General features: G+C 43.6%; 1 protein-coding gene and 1 pseudogene across 1 annotated transcript in view; one reads left to right on the top strand and one right to left on the bottom strand.

The window, feature by feature from the left end:
• Positions 1-1,735, top strand: part of LOC110068296 (conserved oligomeric Golgi complex subunit 6-like) — a 17,166-nt gene extending 15,431 nt beyond the window's left edge. The window contains exon 20 of the mRNA XM_020775679.2: positions 209-1,735. Coding sequence (XP_020631338.1) covers positions 209-356 — 148 coding nt within the window. The 3' untranslated portion in view covers positions 357-1,735. The remainder of the gene's footprint in view (positions 1-208) is intronic.
• On the bottom strand, positions 1,479-13,731 carry LOC149109630 (uncharacterized; annotated as a pseudogene).

Below are 13,731 nucleotides of genomic sequence, written 5' to 3'. Positions count from 1 at the left end.
CAAACCTCTTTTTGCTATCTACATGTAGTGAATTTTTCTTTGTCCATCACTGTTTGTCATCTTCGCGTCATAATCAGTCGTGTCATACAAAATCAGTCCAATATTATCAACCCTGTTAAATAAAAGTATGTTTTTTCCAAAGATTCTTTGCAAAATCGCGCTAGTAATCCGCATCCTGCCGCGTTAATGTTTGTTTGTTGTCTTGCAGGGACACAGTTCACAAGCGAGCAGTGGATGTTGTATGCGCCACGTACAAGACTTTATACGACGCCATAGTGAATGAGCGTAATAAATACCCGGATGTTAAGACTTTAGTTCCCCGAACCCCGGATCAAGTGACGTCGCTATTGACGTAGCAATTGAAAAACTGCTACAATTTTTATCACAGTGTAAATAATGAATGGCGTTTCACTTTGTCGAGAAGATCTATATTGTCCTGTAAGGAAGTCCTTCAATTAGATTGAGGTAGCATTGTAACTGCGATAATAGCCTTGTTCAACCCAGACAACGAATTCACTTACCTACGCATACACAATGTCCACTTCCGAAACCTTTTGCAACAAGCGACCGCTTGGTATGTAATCTTCCATGTTGGATGCGGGCAAGCTACGCACAAGGACATCTAAATCGAAAAACAAAAAAAAAGAGGCCAGCTTGATAGCTGCCGGCTTCTTTTGGAGGCTCTTTGGAGCCTGCCTGCCATCCATTACGGCCGATCAGTTTGTACCATGTCACAGTTTGTTCCAAAAGGCCTATAAGCCATTTAAAATGGAAGACCGTCTGTGCTGTGGCTTGTACCAGGCTCCGGTACAAACGCGTAAATAATGGTCATCTCCACATACGCCGCTCAATGGAGATGAGACCAAGTTTGCATCACTACAAGATAGGAAATCAGAAATCAAGGCACCTTTTAGAAAGACTAGATAGCGGAAAGATTGATGAGCCCGAGCCACGTCCATTGTTAGCTCATTTATGAACTCACGAACACCCAACTTTCGGAATGAATTAATGTGCTGTGAATGAACAGAAAAAAAGAGAAATTAAAAGCGTGGGGAAATTTTGTTTGGCCCAGTAAAGGTAGTTATGATAGACGGCCCACGCTTTTGTTTCCTCAGGAGGCTCAATATTTGACAAATTTTCATCCAAATAATCGAAATTTCCGGATTTTTGTACTACAATCACGAAAGAGTTGTCGCGTCAGCATAACGCCGACATAATATGTCTTGCTGCTTAGCAACAATCCTGCCAAACAATCGCGGGCTCAGTTGACTCCTTACGGTCCGGATGTTTTTTTCTTTTTTAAATAGACGCCAGGCAACTCTAACTTCATTTCGAAGCTTAGGGGAGTAAAGCAAAACTTTAAAAAAAGTGAAAAATAAAACTAGACAAAACAAAACAAACGAACAGGAAATAAATAATTACTATACAGCCTTAATTCTGATATTAGGGGTCAGCTGCTATATACTCTAAACTTTGTTTCATCCAGGAATGAGGGCAAGTGTGGGCTTTTCAAGTTTTTCTTTGAAATTCTAAAAGGAAAAAAATATCAGCAAAACAGCATTAAGAGAAATTATTCTTTGAAATGAACTTAGAGGAAAAGAGTTATGTAAATATGTTGAAAACGTTAGAACGTCTTTATACAATTGAATAACTTATATTTAAAAGGTAAGGTAATAAGAAATTAAAGATTGCACACGAAGGAAAATTTGGAATAAACTAGGTCCAGCTGTGGTAATTGCTTTTTTTATTTTGTCATAATCATCTATCCAACTCAAAGAGAATGAAAGTAATTTCTTTGTAGACGTCTTCCTAATCGACTGGTCAATGTAGACATTTCAGTGTCATCTACACGAAGTGACGGCATGAAAAGGCGGGAAAACTTGTGCCGCGGTGTTCAGTTTTTGAGGCGAGAGGTGGTGTGAGTTTTATCATGTCAGGAAATCGTCACAACGAGTGACGCAGTTTTCTTCTCAAATATACCTCGCAAAAGCTCCTCTGAAAAACTGTGACAAAGGAAACTGTTACGGTAAGATCCGAAATAATACTGTTATTTGGTTGTGAATTTTATATTCGCTTCGTGCAAGTCAAATGACTGAAACACTCGCCGGAGTTTACTTGTTTACGCGGCTGTCATCAGCAAGACGGCAATTGCGTTGCTCAGAACCGATAAAGTTCACTGAAATCAGCTGAAGTACAAGGGCAAGACGCAAATGAAACGTAACAAGACCTAAATGAAACGTTTTCGAAAAGCTTCGTTTTCAAAATGTTTCGTCCGTTCACGCTAAGACAACGTCGGCGTTTTCAAATTCCTTCGGTTTGAAAAGCCTCCGTTTTCGTGACAGACTGGTGTGGACGGTAGTTGTGTTTTCAAATTTCTCCGCTGTTGTAGACGGCGCGGGTCCTAAGTTAAGCTTTATGAAATGCTAATTTTTAATCTAAAAGTCTAAGACGGAAGCAAAAGCTCCGTCATAAAGAAAAAAGCCATAGCGTCTAGATACTTGGTAGCCGGTAGGTGTTTTCAAAAACACTTGATACCCGGCAGTCTGAAATTCTTATAGAATTTCCACGAAATATCATGTATTTGACCTCTTCCTATAATAGTCGATCTCTGTTTCAGAACTGTCAAGCGATTTCAATCATTATTTTAGCATGGGATTTGAATAATTTTTCGAACTAGGGTATACTCAAAATGACGATGTTAGCCGATGTTTTCGGTACAAAAAAGATATCATTGCTCTGACTTACAGAGAAGACTCATATGAAATTAGCAATGCCATCCTCAGTGTAACGAAAAAACGGGCCGCAAAATTCCACAGCTTCATTTAGGCCCCGCGCCGTCTAACCCATCAACGGAGAAATTTGAAAACACACTTTTGTTTCAACATTGGGCCTACCGTCCACTCCAATCTATAAGAATTTCAGACTGCCGGGTATCAAGCTTTTTTGAAAACACCTACCGGCTGCCGAGAATCTAGACGCAATGGCTTTTTTCTTTATGATGGAACTTTTGCTTCCGTTTAGACTTAAAGATGAAAATTTAGAATATTTCATACAGCAACACTAAAATTAAAGCATAGTAGGGCTACGTAAAATGTAATATATAGATTTAGGCCAGCCTAAAAGCGTAGCTCCTGGGCCGGGTTGTTCAGAGCCCGACTAAGCTAACCCAGGAAAAGGTCGAATTAATTTTGATTTGAGTTTTGTAACTTTGCGGTGAGGTTTTCTGTATATTGTTTGGCCCTCTGTTTTGAATTTTAATAATCACCATATACACGAAACAAAGCAGCAAAAAATATTTGTACAGAAGAAAAAGTTATAATTTGGTTAACTTTTAATCCTGGGTTAGCGTTAATTGGCTTCCAAACAATCCTGCCCTGTTTTCAGCAAGTTAAACTGACACGAGCCCGCGATCTAACCGAAAACCAGCACTTGGTCAGCGGTCAACTTCAAAAAAACGCATGACCTCGATGAACTGTAAACTTGAGCCCGCGATATGGTCACGTGATACAGTCAGCGGATACCTTGTTTTGACAGGTGTCAATTGATCATAGCATAGATGTCCAATATCAAAAAAATACACAGTAAACCAAGGCTGCATGTCTCTGTCAACCTATTATTTGGAATATGGCCGCCATGTTGCGCGACTCCGTCGTCGTCGTCGTCGCCGTCGTGCGTACGCGCCCACGAGCAATACCGCTAGTCATGATAACCATGAGAAAATCAACTCATGGGTTTCCTTTTCTTTCCTATATGAGTATGGGGCTCCGCTTGGCGGCCCTTCGGGCCGCCGGAGCTCCGCTATCATAAATAATAAACTAGCCCAAACTCGATTTAAGGTCATTCCCCAGTATTGCATTGCGCATCCCTACTGCGGCTTTTTCTTTACGGCTGGACCTCGCCATAGAGGTAAATCGTCATTTTCTCGCAAACAAGTATGGTGACCTATCATTTTTTTCTGTTGTTTTGAATTGAGTAATAAATTTCTGTGAGTGAAATAGATATGGACCAATTCTCAGTGAAGAACAAAAAACAATCGTCGGAAACGTGAATTTGGCAAGCAATCGTGACTACAATCATGGTGCTATTATAAGGAAATATTGGGTATAAAAAAGGTGCTGTTGCTCCTAAACGAACATGGGGACCCCTCATTTTTATTTCAAAATTTAAGTTCCTATATTATAAACAATCATTAGGCAAAGTTTCACAAAAATCCCAGTGCAGACTCTATTTCAGTGGAATGACCTTAAACTTATTTGCCGCCTCAGATGTTCATTAGGTTATAATGTTAAAACAAACTGATGGCGGGGGCTATCATGAAGAAGGTCTTTTCATATGGTCAACTCCCGATAACTCAAACCTTCAAGGTAAATTGGAAAAGATCCCAGTTATCGGGTGTTCGAGTTATCGGGAGTTGAAAACAAATGACCGGTAATAAGGAAAAAACGGTGTTTACGGTATTTCTTTGCATACACTACATTTTAATCAAATTTAATTACAGAGAAGTCGAGTGAAAATTGAGCAATACATTTCTAAATTACTGGGAAACAAAAGAAAGCAAAACAAAGAAGCAGGAGAAGTCCAGGTACTGCGAACTTTACAGGTTTCAAAGAAATCAACATCGGGCTACTGCTACAGAGCTCATGCGCTTTACTCTTTCGAGAAACATTTTCAATGTTTTGAACTACAGTACTGAATGTTTTGAGTTGTAAGCAGACACCGATACTGTGCCTGAAAAAATGACTGAAAATCAATCGATTCAATTGATATCAATCGATAGCAATCGCCGATTGCTATAGATTGATATCGACAACCGATAACAATCGATAACTCACAGAAAAATTTCTTTATCGATTGCTATCGATTGGCAAAAATCGACAATAACCACAATTACCTAATTTGTCGCATTGACAGCTTCTGTGAAATCAGGGCCTCAGTCATCCTGCTTGCACAAAAATTAGTGTCTGTGATTGTTGAACATGTGGCCCAGTAAGAAAGTGAAAACTTAACTTTGTGTTCATCCCAAAGCTTGGACCGATTTGATGAACCGTGAAACTATATTATAGCTGCAAGACATACATACATACATACATACAGGTATTCATGTCCAGCTTGCGATCAGATTTGGACCCTGGCATTCTCTCCAGTATAAATCGATTCTTTTTGGCGGGAAATGATGAGTGTAAACTAAACTGATCCCAAGTTGGAAATCGAGGAAAAGAGATTCAACTAGCCCGAAATCTTTGAATTCTGTGCGGCTATTACGGCCCCTTCACTTTTCGTTTACACCGTTTGACGTGGTGATCGATCAAGGCTCTGACCAAATTGTAAAGCAATATTGACAAGGTTATCCGTTTTTGTGTGTTATAGAAACACGAGTGGTAGGAGAGCGAGAAACGCTGTGTTTACACAGTTTTTTCGAGATGTCCCAAACTTTCACAAGTATATCATTTTAACTCCGGAGAAACACAGATAAAATGAGTTCCCTGTCTGTTGGAAAACAATGCGAGAAAAAAAAAAAGGGAAAATCGCCCGTTTATTTTGATTATCAGAATTTAAAAGAAGGTACTGTAGTTCTGTTGTTTGTATTGAGCTATAGAAGTATAGCATTTAGGGCGTCGGCTTTCTCAGGGGCGTTTCTAAAAGGAGTTAAGTCTTGAAACGTTCAGCCTTAAATTTTCAAATTCGTCTTTTGTAATCCGTGTTAATCCTCTCCATCTTTAACCATCCTTGTTCCTTTAAGGTTTATTATTATCTCTTTGGTGTTTTTCTATCTTAATAAACTTTTATTTTTAGGTTTCCTTCAATTTAAAGGTAATTTCGTGCGAGGCCAAAATAACTCAAAATATCCTAACTCAGCTCTTTTAAGGCCTCCGATAAAACTGACTCTTGTCTTTTCTATTAATTTCAACAATTGTAGCTTTACGGAATAAGATGCAGACTAATTCTTGTCTTATCTCAATACTTCAAAGACCGCAAACGGATCAAATCTGATGGCAGAATCCCCAACACAGAAAACAAAAATTCAGTCTGAGGTGGGTGTAACTCATCTAACAAAGTAAATGGCGTTCTGTGCTCTTGTAGTAAATGTATTGGCCCAAAGTTATTTCCTCAGTTATTTACCGGGCTGATACAGATTAGTTGCCTGGGGCGGATAGCTAGAACCAGCTCTTGTTATGATGTCGGAGGTGACTGAGAGTTATTTATCAGTTATAAGAGTAATGTCAAACACGAATGTTTTGTTTACTTGTATTTCATTGTTTCTAAATTGTTCGACAACGTGTATGCTCTTATTGAAAGTACAATGCGTCGCGGCAAAGCAATGTTTATCGAGTTTTACCTTGCTAAGCTACCTTGCTAAGCAACATTTGAAATAACGACGAATTAACAGCGCCAATACCGCGAAATAACTAGTTCACAGCGGTCTCATATAAGTACACCCTTTATCGAAACTGTTCTACCAATTAAAACCAGGGAGCATAGCACTAACGGCATGGTCGATTAGATATGTCACAAGAACAGCTGTTTTCTGACTCATTTTGTTCATAATGTTGTTCTTATTCTTCTTAACCACTACAGGTTATTAACCATAATGATAATGAAAAGAGAACAGCGTTCTGAAATATTAACAAGCCGCGACAGTTTAGACATTGTCATACTCCGCGTGGTAGTGTGACCTTTTGATTTGGTTTTTCAACAGAAAGATTTCTCATCACCTCTCATCCAATCCTTCTCCTTCACAGAAGGACTCCGATCGAAGCAATCAATTCCGACTCGAAGCGTTGTTGCGGTGATTCGTGCCTTATCACTCAGCTCCGGATAAAATTTTCGAAAGTTGCTTTCCTTAGTAATCATGTCTATTTTACTTTATTAGTGTAGATATCGTTTAATGAGTGCAAACAGCATATCACTGATATTCTTCCGGTGCAAACCATTGTCCCGATCATGATGCAATTTAAGAACTAGAACTCTTTTATGCTCTTGTTTGCTTGCTTTACTGTAAGTTTAACTTTCACTTTGCCCGACACTAATTCGACAATGGTGGTCAGCGGGGTGCTCAGCGGAGTGCTCAGGTAACACATTAACAGAGAAGGTGAATACAAATAGCATTTATATTTGTACAAAAGACATATTAGCAAATAGCAAACGAAACTACTCACGCGCGCTGACGAAGACATAGAACTCACGCTAACAACATTACCACGGTTTACAAAAAAGATCTTGGAAATATCCTATTCGTTCGATAAAGGCAACAGATTTAGTCTAATCCTACCCATGTGTGAGGCAACTGTTACTGACTACAGCTATGAGATATCCAAACTGATGGTTTTTTTTTTTTTTTGCCAGGAGCCATTATCGGGGACTGTGGCAAATAATAATCTAATTAGAGATAATGTCGATATCTGAAAGGTATGCAGACTAGTCTTACAAATGAATGTGCGTATGTGCAGAATGACGAGGTCGAGAAACTAAGTTTTTCTGGCTAAAAATTTAAAAACGCCAGCTTTCCGCTGCCTAAACTGCAGTTCTTCAACGGGTAAAATGAAGAAAAGAGCGCTGAAAGTTCTAAAATATAATGTGGTAAAAAAAAATACAATAGAATATAAAAGTTATGGAAAAAAGCTTAAGAATTTTTGCTAACAAGAATGCTTTATTGTATGGGAGTGAACAAGAGTTATTATCTACATTGGTGGTCTTTATGGTGAGCCAAGATTCTAAAACCTTTCTAATCGATAATTGCGTTTGTCAACGCTAGAAGCGTTATTAAAGTTACCGGCATGGTCGTAAGGCTATGCATGATTTGCAATCCCCGAGACTTTGGCCGCTTTTTTGAAATTCCTTATATCTTAAATTAAGTTCCACTGTGATCCATCCTGGCTTTGACCTCTCTATACTTTGCAGGTCGAGAAACGTTCGCAAAAACTGAAAAGGCGACAGGCATGGGAGCAATAATCAAAGGGCTTCTAATCCCGACAACACTTGAACGTGACTTGAATAGAAATAGCTGCAAGCAGCAAGCTGTTTTATTCGGGTCATAAGGTCTCTATGTTCTGCGTGCCCTAAAATACTCGACCTACGCGCAGCGAACAAATATCACACCATTCTCTCTCCAAATAAACTGTCAAACCAATCGTTCCATTGATCTATCAATCGATCGAATTACACACCCACTTTTGATGTATGTCTTTGTTGTATGTTGGAAACAGTCTAACCGCCGACGATTGGCGCCCAGTTTGGTGTGTATTGTCAAATATAAGAAAGCAGTTAAATGTATATGTTAGAGCTGGAGTAGTGAATAGCGCTTGTTTGGGCCGTAACCAATCAGCGTGCAGGGATCATACCACGTGACCAAGTTTTTCCCATACATTCTCTTAAAATTGTAAAATCCAAGATGGCGACCAGGTGTGCAAAAAATGGCGTCCATGCCCAAATAAGGGCAACATGCCCAAATAAGGAGATAGACAGGAAGTGAGTTTCAAAAATGATTTTTATTGATTTACAGGAAGTAAAAATTACAATGGTGTGTATCCGTATGGAAACGACATGAAAGTGTTCGTGTCTACGACGCGTTTGTCGAAGACGAGTCCGTAGCGTTTAGTCCTTGTGATGACTTTGAGATGTTTGGTGGCGGGGTTTCTCCAGAAGAAGTTGGGGTTGACAACGTGGATGTTGCGTCGTTCATCCTCGAGAGGTTGTGTGAGTTCGTCGAGTAGATTTTGTCGCATGACGTCATAATTGAGTTGGCGTGATCCTTGTACATTGAGTGAGAAGCCTCGGACTTTGCAGCAGACTTTCCCTTGGTGGGTTATGTAACCGTAATTCTTGGGTCCAGCGGCGGTGAAATCGACGATGAAATCGTTGTGGTCGAGTTCGTTGGTCATCTCGCCCAGGTAATCGCCTAGGGGGACATCGGCTTGGCCTGGTTTGTGCGAGTAGATGACGGAATCGGTGTCAAAGTAGAGAACTTGTTGCTTTAACAGTTCCAGGTAGCTGTATAATTTGAGCCGAGCCCAACAGGTGGTGAAAGCGGCGACGAAGATGTTGATTCGTCCGTTGTCGGGTTGATTGTCTTTGAGTTCGGTGTGGACGACCTCTAGGGCTTCGTCGTTGGCGATTCTGACTTGTCGTATGTCGTTGAAGGGATTGGAAACGAGGTCAAAGAGTTGCGTTGCGTTGTAGACGACTTGGGTGGTGGGTTTGTGTAGGTTTTCGCCGAACTTGCCCCAGAAGGAGTTGAGCATGAGTTTGGCGGTGGCTTTGCGTCCTGGATTTTTCTGGATCATGGTCGGATCGAGAGCGATGCCTTCCTTCTGTTGGTATTGTAGCATGTACCGTGCCTTGTCTTCGGGGGTGTTACACCAGTTCGGGTAGCCAGCGGATTCCTGTTTGATTTTTAACCAGGTGTTCACGTAATCGGCGAAGAGTCCTTTACGGCGTTGTTCTGGCGGGAAATGGTGGACTTCGTGTATTTTGTTGAGCGTGTATCCCACGGCAACGGCTTTCTGGATTTCGGGTATGCACCAGGTCCCTCGTAGCATGCGTTGCTCGGCCGTGTGAGGGCAGTGATGTGATTTCTCTGGGAGGGGTTTGGTCATTTCGTGTTCCACGCACGATCGGCAGAGTGGGAAGGTGAGTTTACCTCCGTGTCGAAAAGGTAGAACGGGATGGTATAGTTCGTGAGGTGGTAGTATGTCTACTTTGGCCATACCGAAGTACTGGTGTATGTCTTGATCGTCGGGGTTGACGATGACTTGTGGGTGTCCTACGGGGTATACGCATTCCTTGTTGGCCCAGGGGTAGAGCGACGTCACGTCGACGTACTTGGTTTTTTCTCCTTGAGCCACGTCGGTCACGTGATGCAGTTTGACGGCGTTCGTGCGCCCTCCGAAGAAGGCTTCTCGTGGCTCGAGCGGGTGTACGATTTCGAACGTGTCTAGGAACTGGCGGAGATCAGGGTCGGTTTTGACTTCTAGGTCCCAGTCGCATTCCCACTTGACGCAGAGCTGGTAGCCTTGGTGACTGAGAAGGTCGTGTTTGCGGAGTGTGGACTCGTAGACTTCGTTTAGGGTGCGATCGGTGTGACAGATGGGATGTCGGTCTCGTTTTCGAGGGAAACAGCGAGGACATCCGTGCCATAGACATCCGTGGAATTCGTAGACGGTTCGAGTGGTAGGATCGTATCCGTCCACGAGATGATTGGCTAGTCGGATTTCACCTCCGTTTCGCACGGTGCGTATGCGATCGCCTTGGTCCGTGTGTTGCAACGAGTGTTCTTGCCAGGCTAGCCATTTGAGGGCTTTGACGGACTGATTGGATCGGGCACCGTGCCATCCTCGCGGGGGTCTGGAGGCGATGGTGTTGAGCGGGACGAGTTTCTTGCGCCAGAATCGGTTGCAGGCGGAGGCGATGGTGACGCATTTCTCCATGGGGTCAAAGTCGGCTTTTTGTTTGAATTCTTGCCGGAACTTTTGACAGCCTGCTTTGAGGAGTTTGACGTCCGACTCGCAGTAGGCTTCCATTTCTTGTCTTAGTACGAAATGGTAGTTGTCGTTGACTTTCTCTTGGTACCACTGTTCGAATTCGGCTTTCTTTTTGGCGGACATGCCGTCGGGATCGTACATGTCTCGCGGTGGCATGGGTCCTTCGTACTCTTGATTTTCTAGGGTGTTGAATTTGTGCGGGAAGAATCCTTTGCACAGTTCGCGGATTCCGAAGGTGGCGGGAAAGTTGGCCAGCGGGAACGGGAGAAAGCAGAGGGAATCTTTGAAAGTCAGTCTGTCGGATCTCAGGGACAGTATCTTGGTGCCTACGGTGATTTGGTCTGTGACTTCTCGATGCGTGGCGTAACAGTGTTGCAGGATGAATATCCCGTCGTAGCCTTTGAGATTGTGAAAGAGGACGATGACGTCCCGATCGTCACCGTCCACGTCGACGGCGAGGGATTCGAGGTGGTCGAACATGTCGGCGGTGCAGTTGGGACCGTAGAAGGAGCAGAATTGATCCTCTTCGTCGTCTTCCAGGCAGAGTAGAATGGGTGTCTGATTCCCTTCGGCGTCGGTGATGGCTTCGTAGTCGCAGTACACTTGAAGGGGCGGATCTCGGTCCACCAGGACGCGTGTGTCTGGATCATTGGGTTCGGGTTCTTCGAAGGGTCGACCTTTGACTTCGTCTCGGGAGACGCGTTTCTTTTTGGGCTCGTCTTCGTCTTCGGGGATGCGTTGGATGTAACATCGGTGCGTCTGCAGAAAGACTTTCTTTTCGCAGATGTGGCATTCGCCCCATCCGCACTTGTGATCGGGGGTACGACGGTCACCTCCTCGTCCAGTCCTGTGTTTGGGTTCGTAGACGTGGCAACAGTCCGGACACTTTTTGTAAGTGTCGCAGATGGAGGGGATGTTCAAGCTCCGCCGTTGCAAGTGGTAGTTGTAGCATTGGTCACCGAAGAATTTTCTGTGACACAATCGGCAGATGGAGGTGGGTTCGGGAAACTTGCCACGTGCTAGGGGTCGTTTTTTTTCGATGAAATCGGGGCAGTCCTTTCGTTTGCAGGCGGGACACCATTTACCGTGGCAGGGATGACGTTGAAAGTTGTCGTGATCGAATCCTCGATTGCATTCGTCGCAGAAGTAGGATTTGTTGAGGAACCCACTGAACGAGTTACATCCGTCGTAGTGACTGTCTTCTTTGATGAGACGGATGATCTTGTCCGAGGGTTCGGGTCCCGCGTAGATGAGCATGTGGGGCGGATCGATGGAAAGGACTTTGAGCTGGTACCCAGGTAACGCGGCCTGAAACTGCTGCAGTTCTGGAATGCCGCAAGGTCCTTCGGGGACGTTGGCTAGACGGTGGAGTTCTTTGGCCAATCGCTCTTGGACGGGTCGCCCCTGTTTGAGATTGTGGTAATCTTAGTCTCGAGTATTCATGTCGGCATCTACCAGGGCTTTCATGGTGACGATGGCGCGAGCGCAGCATAGGTTGTCTTTGTTTTGAATGGTCACGCGCGACTTTTTGACGATTCCGCGTACGGCGGCGCAACTCGGTTTGTATCGTTTTCCGCGCCCGCTGCCACGACCTGGGGTACGTATGAAGGTGGTTTCCATGGTGAACGTGTCGTCGGGGGTGAATTCTTCGTTGGAGTTGAGTTTGGCCGCGAGAGACTGGAGATAAGTGTCTAGTCTTTCACTCCCTTCTTCGAATTCGCGCACGGTGAAGGTGGTGGATTGAAAGGCGTGCGTGAAGGCACTGGACTGCATGGTGAAATGGACCGTGGAGTTGAGTGTCAGGGTAGGATCCTGAGCGATTTGTTGCTCGATGGATCGTTGAAGGGCCTGAGTCAATTCTTGGCCTAGATTGTCCCTGGGAGTCACGTCTCTGTGTTGTCTGAGCGTGGCTTCGTACCGTTGTTTGTTGAGGACGTTTCTCCAGTTACGTCGAGCGCCTACGGGTCTTAATTCGAATTCTAGGAGGGGTCTTGTATTGCCTCCACCTCCGGTTTGGAGCATCACTCGGTCGAGAGCCGGATCAAAGATCCAGTCGTCGTCATCGTCGTCGAAGGGGAAGGCTTCGTCGTGGGTCCGTCTGTTCTGTGAAGACAATGAACACAACGTTTTTTATTGGTCGGTTTTTACTGCCAGGTTTCCAAGCAAAGTGTCTGACAATAACGCTTTTTTACCTTCTAAGAGACAGAAAACGTTTATGAAACTAAATCCTAAATAGAGTCTCCTTTTCTCGTTACGCTTGTTGACATAATAACCATAGAAAGCTGGGAAATGAGATCTGCCTCCGTAATTTAATCTACATATATATTTCTGTCTTTTGATTTGTATGTGGCCGTAGCCCCATTGTCTTTTCAGTTTGGCATAATCCAAGATTCTTCTATGAAGTCGACTCAATGGTTTATTGTTCCTCCGATCGCGTATGCACTGCCAGGTTGCTAGGTCAATCACGTAACACTTTAGTTCTTCTGGTAGCCTATCCCAGTGACTCTGTAAGAGAGTGGTTACTTATAATTCATAATGGTCCGCGTGTTGTATTTGATGAAAGGTAGGGTAGAGGAAAGTCTTTTCTATGGGGGCGCGTTTCTTAGCCCCTTTTATATCGTAAACTAAACACGTTTCTTTAGGTTTGTCGTAAATGTCAATATAACATCCTATTATTTTGGTATCTCTGTGTCTGTCTTCTTTCTTCTTTTTTATACAACATCCCGCATCACATAGAACCCTGACAATCTTAATGTGTCCTAACCCCCATTGTTCTTTCAGTTTGCCGTATTCTACTATTTCCTTGAGAAGACGCCGTAATCTTTTGTTTCTTCTACGCTCGAGTAGGATTTGATTCCTGGCTAGGCGCATGATGTAGTCCTGTAGTTCAGGAGGCAATCGATCCCAGTCATTGTTATTCTGTGGGAGGTGAGGATAATATTCTCTTAACGTCCGGTATTCTGAGATAGGCATGATCTAACCCGTACCCTAAATACATGGCTCGCTTAAAGTTTTGTTCGTCCGTGTGGCATCCATATACGACCATGTGCCTATTTCCCATTCCTGGAATTCTTCCTTTGGGGCAATAACCCAGCAGACATGTCTCTAGAACCACTTTGATTGGACCTAACCCCCATTCTGATTGGACCTTGGCGAAGGCGCGTATCTCCTTACAGAGCTCTCGCCTCATTTCACGTTCGCGCGCCTCGACGAGAGCCTGGGCCTCTCTGAGGTGAAGGATGTAGGTCTGCAT

The sequence above is a fragment of the Orbicella faveolata genome, unplaced genomic scaffold, assembly GCF_042242905.1.
Source record: "Orbicella faveolata isolate gen_17 unplaced genomic scaffold, um_ofav_v1 contig_25, whole genome shotgun sequence".
Taxonomy (NCBI): Eukaryota; Metazoa; Cnidaria; class Anthozoa; order Scleractinia; family Merulinidae; genus Orbicella; species Orbicella faveolata.
The sequence above is the reverse complement of the archived record's forward strand: the minus strand, read 5'-3'. Positions and strand labels throughout refer to the sequence as shown.